The 7,212-nt window shown below is 35.2% G+C and overlaps 1 protein-coding gene across 6 annotated transcripts; it reads left to right on the top strand.

The window, feature by feature from the left end:
* LOC142627299 (agamous-like MADS-box protein AGL30) lies at nucleotides 1-6,250 on the top strand. 6 transcript variants are annotated; one of them, XM_075801125.1, is made up of 13 exons: nucleotides 1-168; nucleotides 273-313; nucleotides 959-1,144; nucleotides 1,612-1,671; nucleotides 1,777-1,795; nucleotides 1,931-1,995; nucleotides 2,107-2,122; nucleotides 2,232-2,293; nucleotides 2,403-2,499; nucleotides 3,678-3,728; nucleotides 3,824-3,951; nucleotides 4,240-4,603; nucleotides 5,765-6,250. In XM_075801125.1, the coding sequence occupies exons 3-13, from the start codon at nucleotides 960-962 to the stop codon at nucleotides 5,774-5,776; spliced, it is 1,059 nt and encodes a 352-aa protein (XP_075657240.1). In that variant the 5' UTR covers nucleotides 1-168; nucleotides 273-313; nucleotide 959; the 3' UTR covers nucleotides 5,777-6,250. The 6 variants fall into 6 exon arrangements, with proteins under 6 accessions (XP_075657240.1, XP_075657242.1, XP_075657241.1 ...); XM_075801126.1 differs by having other exon boundaries at nucleotides 4-146; XM_075801127.1 differs by lacking the exon at nucleotides 273-313.
* Nucleotides 6,251-7,212: the final 962 nt, after the last annotated feature.

Genomic DNA, 7,212 nt, shown 5'->3' with positions numbered 1-7,212 from the left:
CTCTCAGGTACAGTGTAATGGCGCGAAGGGTACAAAATGATTGAGTTTGTTTGGTTGGTTTACGGTTTTTCTGATGATCCCGATTCTCACGCTTGCTGCTATGACCGATTTTGCCGGTCACCCGGTCGTGTTAGCTTAGCCTATATGTAAGCTGACACATATCTAAAGGTTCTAAACCCCATTTATCTCTCTCTCTCTTTCTTTCTTTCATTGTTTGTTTTCTTTCTCACTTTCTCTCTTGCATTTGAATCTCTCTCCCACCACATTTCCAGACGTTTGGGATTTTGCAAATCGCTTCAGCTTCCTCGTCTGGGTACTTTTCTGTTTTTTTCTTTTCTTGCAAACTATGTTAATGTCTAAGGTGTTTGAAACTTTGAATGTTGAAGTAGATATGTTCTTTTACGTCTTAACTTTTCTGGTTATGATTTCTTGCTATAATGCTTAAAAGGGTCTTGTCAATTATGGTTCTTTTTTATCTGGGGTTATGCAAGTTTCAATCTTTTTGAATTGTTAACCGCAGAATAGTGAATTTGGCTAATTGGGTTTTGAAGAAACTTAATAAAAATTATGGCTTTTTGAAATTCTTTTAATGTGTGTGTGTGTGTGTGTGTGTGTGTGTGTGTGTGTGTGTGTGTGTGTATAGTTTCTTTGTGAAGTTGTTTAATGCTTTGGTAATGGATGCTGAAAGTTTATGAGTGTGAAGTTTGTTTTTGAAATTGGGAGATGACAATGTACTATGAGCAACAATCATGATGATTTTCTAGGTAGTGTTTTATAAATTTGTATAAGTTGTTTGGAAACTGTGTTTTGAGTCCAAAATGAGCGTTTGTAAAAAAGCTACGAGGAGTTGTGGTTGCAAAATAGAGCTTTGAGTTTTAAAACGCTCCCAAAACGCCTAACCAAACTGACCCTTATAGGGGGATTAATCTAGAGTGAGATTTGTGGTTGTATTGTGCAGAATGGGAAGGGTAAAGCTAAAGATAAAGAGGTTGGAGAATACAAATGGTCGTCAAGCGACCTATGCGAAAAGGAAGCATGGCATCATGAAAAAGGCTAATGAGTTATCCATACTATGTGACATAGACATTGTTCTTCTCATGTTCTCACCAAGTGGCAAGCCTTCAATATGCAGGGGAATGCGCAGGTATCTTTGTTCATATTTCCATTTTTTTACATATTACAGAATCAGTTGATGGCCTTGCCTCAGGTTGGGTTTTCTTGGTTGCCTATTTAAACAATTAGATAGCACCAACCAGTGGTTCTTAGTATAACTTCAGCTCATTAAATCTGTAAACTATCCAAATCTAGTAACATAAGTTGTTTAACTAGGAAACGTAGGAGGGTTCATTGATTCACTATAATAGATTAGGTCGGTCGCTAAATTGCTTAATTTTATTAGTCAATATCAGATTAGATAAAGGAAGAAAAGTATTTAAGGATAAATTAAGACTACTTAAATATCTACTTGATGTGGGAAATTTTAATCAAAGGTCATTGTATGTCTACAGCATAATAAAAGAAATATTTACCATCATCGTTGTTGTTGTTGTTTCTACTACTACTTCTTGATTAAAGACTTGTCTTTCCTTTTTCTGTTTTGGGTGCGTTTAGTAGCATTGAAGAGGTCATTGCAAAATTTGCACAACTAACACCACAAGAAAGGGCAAAAAGGTACATTCACTTTTTCTCACTAGACAAGTCACATTTTTCATTTCATGCACTTGAGCTATATAAACATGACATTCTGATTGAACCCTTTTCGCTGAACTGGAACAGGAAGTTGGAAAGCCTTGAAGTAAGTCCTGTCTTGCAACCCATCCTCCATCAAAAATATATATATTCTATCTACCTATTCCTGTTTGAATTTAGTGTATGTATATCATCACCCTTGTCTGTTACATAATTTTTTGTTTTCTTTTTGAGAGTTTAGGCACTGAAGAAAACTTTTAAGAAGTTGGACCATGACGTGAATATACAAGAATTTCTTGGTACAAGGTATTTAATGATGTAGTAAATTTATTCCAAGTAGAATTTATTATATTTACATTGTTTTGTCAGAAATGTAAAATTAAATTAATTGCTTTTTTTCTTTTCTTCTTGTTTCAGTACCCAGACAATCGAGGTATGCCTGCAAACCAAACATTAAAATGTTATTTATTATCATTTAGAACTCTTGCTCATGAATTTTTATGCTGCTGACATGTTATATTTTCCTAATTTGGTTTTGTTAGGATCTGACTAACCAAGCGAGGTCATTAGAGACTCAACTTGCTGAAATAAACAAAAGACTCAGGTGAATGCCTGAAATTTTTTGCTTACAGAATTAAGCAGTTTGGTTTTTTTATTTTATTTTATATAATTTACACTGTAACTATTGGTCACATTTATTTTTATTTCTGCAGCTATTGGACTACTCCTGATAAGATCAACAGTGTAGAACATTTGGGGCAAATGGAAGATTCACTTAGGGAATCACTTAACCAAATTCGAACACATAAGGTATGCCTTTTATTCCTCTTGCTGGTGTCAGTTGAGGAAACTTTCTTTAATTTGTGATATGTTGAGATCATACTCTTCAAATGCAATGGCTGCCAGTTGGTATTACATAGACCAATTGCTCAAAATTCTTGAAATTGACTAAGTGCTTTTGTGATGTCTTGGTTATGACAAGGGGGAAATTACAAATTACCATCCTGTGGTTTATGGTCCTACACATTACTTCCCTGATTTTTGAAGCTTACAGAATACCTTCTTGTGGATTAGACTAATTGCAAGTTGCAATACCATATTTTCCATCCAAATTGGGAATGAAAAAAAAATGACAAAATACCTCATTCCCCAAGTTACTACTTCCCTGCAATAGAAATTTAGAAAAATCATAATTCATTTCCAAACATTGTACCCAAACCCCACTATCCCTGAAACTCATTTTCAAACACCCCCCTCCCCCCCCCCCAACCAAACCCTTTTCCAATTTCAATACAACCAGCAATGATGAAATCTACCCCAAACCCATCATGCAGCCCAAAGAACTCATGACCAATACACCATGGCTTCCAAAATCACCCCAACCACATGGCTTGAACCCATTAACATCAAGACACCCATGAATTGCCAATTAAATAAAAGTAAGGGGCATTTTTGCCATTTTCATGTTAATGTCGATGAGAAATACAATGTTGCAATTTAGTCTAAAGCACGGGAAGGTGGAGTGTAAGTTTTCAAAATTCAAGACGGCAATTTGAAAAACCTCTAAACCACATGGAGGTAATTTGTAAATTTCCTAAAAGAAAATGTAATTTAAATTTTATTTGGTTATAATTTGTGCTGAAACCATATTTATAAGAGTATATACATGAGTTGGACTATCTACATCTACAATATTATCAGTAATGAGAAGAATGTCTTGTTTATTTCTTGTCTAATTTGGATGGAATAAAGGACCCAAGGAGTTACATGAAGGACTTGGTACCCTAAATAAATTTTTATTACTTAGGAAATTGCTGAAAAGGATAAGAAAAATGATATAATGCCACATCTAGAGGCTAGAGAGTGTGCATGACTTCAATTAATGAGGAGCCAAGTAACAAGAGCCAGTCATAGACATTAACATGCCACAATACCTCTTTTTTATTATCAACAGTTCTATAGACATTAATCCCTTTACCTTTTTCTAGCAGGAAAATCTACAAAAGCAGCAACTTTTGTCATTGGAATGCAGTAGTCAGGTAAAGAATGATTTTAACCGGTGTGAATATTTCCTGATGTGTTTCCTTTCCTTGGTATGGTCATAGTCTGTAATCTAAACAGCTTTATCTTGCAGTTCCAAAATGGGATGCATATACCCTTTAGAATAGGTGCTGAACAACAGCTCCAACCTTTATCGTGGCTTCCTAATAATGACAGCCGGCAAATAATGTTTCCCGAGGACCCAAACTTGCTTCCCCATAGGTGAGTGTTCTCCTAAAAAGCATTCTTCATGCTACTCCATCCAGATATGAAATGGTTATTCTTTCTCTTAAGCAGCTAAAAGAGAGAGGAGGTCATGTCTCATTTTTGGATGAGATATAATTTCATGAGAAGCATTCTGCAAACTAGACATAATTGTTCTTAGCATATGATAGGGTGAAAGTTTCAACACAATGTATGATGGTATTTCATGGAAGAATTCATGACTGATGCCTTAATAACCAATAAGTGTAGTCAACTAACTCATTAGATTAAATTTCTTTTTTATAGAGATGTGGAGTGCTCTGCAAGTTCCTCCCTTGGGAGTTATTCTGGTTACTTTGGCACTGGTAAAAATTCAGAGATTCCTAATTCTGGGCAAGAACATGGCTTGCTGAGTCAGTTAACTAGAAATGCCCCTCTGAGGCTACAACTGGGTGGGCAATATCCTTACCTCCCATACAATGTCAATTTGCTGAATGATACTAAATTCCAACCAGCAGCACAGATGAACCAACAAGAAGACCCTTTGGAATATCATGTTAGTGGAAATTTTGGAACTTCTAGACCAGGGTATGAGACTACTCAGCATGGTTGGGCTTCCACATCTGGGTCTAGTGCTGTTAATATGTTTGATGAGCATTTATATCCCCAGGTAAAGTTTTCTAGTACATTGGTTAAGAACTGATTTCTCTCTTGCGTGCTTCTTGCAGCCTTTGAACGTAAAGTGTACCTTTTTGTTGATTGGAGCCTGCTGGAAATACTAGTAAAGAGAGAGGGGGGGTGGGGGGGTGGAGGCTTCAACCTTGTTACCTTTCAAATTTTGCTATATGCTACATAAGCAGCCTACCAAAAATTAAAATTTGTGTTATCTAAGAATGATGCAAGTTGAGGTGTCTGCCAATCCTGCTCCCCCCCTCTTTGTTTTTTTTTTTTTTTCCTCTGAACTTCTGACTTCAGAGGGTCTTTCCATAAATTTACTTTGTAGAATTTGATGTGATTTCCTTGTACATTTCAGAAGAATGTGGCAGGGTGTAATCGAACTCGATTTTTTTTTTCAACAAATAATTAATTTTATTGAAAAACAAGAAACTTTATGTACAGAGGCTGTTTCAACAGAATTACAGAGAGTCCTATCTAACATGACAAATATTGCAAATAGGCTTCATTTTGGTTTATATTTCTCTCAGTTATCTGTCTTTTCTCAGTTAAATGTCAAATGGTGACCATTTGTCAGTGCTAAGTTTAATGATGATCTTGGAACACCTTGAGACTTGTCTTTAGTATGTAATCTATTTTGTTATGCACTTCATTGACTGAGCCTTCTATTCTTTAAAAAACACCAAACATTTGGAGATTGAAGATCTAAGCTATTATATGAGTGTCTTTGGTAGTGCTCTTAGTAATGGAATCCTTGTAAAGTTAAGACTTCAGATCCAGGGCAGTTGCTATAATACACCTTTTCCCAGCCTGCTGAGATGTTTCTACAGTAAAATCTTCTGATGTTCAGAATCAAGCTGAGGTTTGAAGTCTCTTGAAAACCTAACCATTCAACTCATTATGTTGCCTTCTTATTGTAATGAATCTTTTACCTATATAAACCTAGGATGAAATATAGTAACATATACCTACATTTACAGAGTAATTCTATGAGGTTGACATAGAAACTTGCATGCATGAATAGAGGATTGAAATGACCTTGTTCCTTTTATTCTTTTTATTTTTCTTTGTCAATATTGTTTTCTTTTTAGTTGAAAGGTTACTTGTAGTGGAAATACTATCTGATTCTTATAAATGCTACCATTGTTTTTTGCAGCAACCAAACTGAGATCCATGAGTTATCTATAACCTTTTATCCTCAGATGGAATGACTGGAGAACTTGGATCAAGCTACTAATCCCCTAAGAATTTTTTTCCAATGGTTAAATTTTGATGAACAATCGGAGGCAACCACCAGCCAGTGACATATAGCATTAGCACAGCATGAGTGCCCCAACATTAATCACAGAAGGAATGGTGCTGGCTCCGTCAAACAAGGCACTGCCCTTGTGATTTCAAATGTTCTATACAAATTATACATTAACTTTAGGTCTGTAGGGTTGTTTTTGCTGCCTCCTCATCTTTGGGCGTCAAGGATACTAATAGCAGCCCAAATGTGCCATCCCTTGCTCCCTCTTAGTAACATGAGCTGTAAATAAAACTACATATGGCAGTGATAGTTACCCAAAATCACATTTGTATTGAAAATTTTGTCTTCAAGTCCCTATGGATTGTCCTCTCATATATATGATACATTATTAGTTTTCAATTCCTGAAACAGATAATTAACCTTGGCAACTGTTGCTGGTGTAAATGGATGGACTATTGCAATACTAAGACCCAAAATTCGGTTCTGTCGAAAGCCAATATGGCTAGGCTATGGTATAATCAAAGTGGTTCAGGACATTTCAACCCAATATTTGTTGTTAGAAGCACACACTTGGATGATATCTTCCATCCTAAGTTTGTGCAATATATTTATAGTTAAAATTTAATACTGGATGAGAAGCAATGATATTTATTGGATAATTACATCATATTGCATATTAAGAGACTGTTGTAATATGCTTCTTCCTTTTTTAAGTTTAGTTTAGTACTCATCCATGTATCTCGCTTCAGTAACACACCCCTGTGGGATTAAACTATTCTCTTGTTACTAAATTTTTGTTAGTGATTTTAGTGGGCAGTAGAAATAGTTGATCTGAACAACATATTTACCAAATGGAGTGATTAGAAAAATTGAAGATTTGTGGTTGAATTGAGTAGACAGAAAAAAGAGTAGACAATCAATCGGTGTAAATAATTCATGGTCAAAATATAGTGATACCCCCTAAACCTTAGTTCATGAGCAATCATGTTATCGCTTTCAATCCTTAACAAACTTAATATGTGATTGTTTTTAGTCCTACAAAGTGATCAATTTTAGCCTCTAACAAACTTAAAAGTTATTGTTTTTAGTACTTGGGAGTGATGATGTTGTTACTTTAAGTCTCTACAAAGCGATCAATTTTAGTCTCTACAAAACTTGAAATGATCAGTTTTGTCCCTAAAAGTAATTGTTTTTGGTCATTATGGAGTTAAATGTGTTAGTTTTTAGTTTGGCCATATGATTTTAAGAACTAAATGCGACCACTTCAGACTCGGGGACTACTAAACCAACAATGCTGTTAGGCTTTAATTTATAAAATCGGTTAAATAGAGATTCTTATAGGAGGGATTGCTAGA

The sequence above is a fragment of the Castanea sativa genome, chromosome 3 (assembly GCF_040712315.1).
Source record: "Castanea sativa cultivar Marrone di Chiusa Pesio chromosome 3, ASM4071231v1".
In the NCBI taxonomy this organism is placed as follows: domain Eukaryota; kingdom Viridiplantae; phylum Streptophyta; class Magnoliopsida; order Fagales; family Fagaceae; genus Castanea; species Castanea sativa.
The sequence above is the reverse complement of the archived record's forward strand: the minus strand, read 5'-3'. Positions and strand labels throughout refer to the sequence as shown.

Excerpts from the sequence above, each read along its gene's own strand:
- LOC142627299 (XM_075801127.1), top strand. The coding sequence starts at position 960 with ATGGGAAGGGTAAAGCTAAAGATAAAGAGGTTGGAGAATACAAATGGT. Across the intron at positions 3,729-3,823 it reads CATTGGAATGCAGTAGTCAG|TTCCAAAATGGGATGCATAT; the intron begins GTAAAGAATGAT and ends TTTATCTTGCAG. Across the intron at positions 3,952-4,239 it reads CCAAACTTGCTTCCCCATAG|AGATGTGGAGTGCTCTGCAA; the intron begins GTGAGTGTTCTC and ends TCTTTTTTATAG.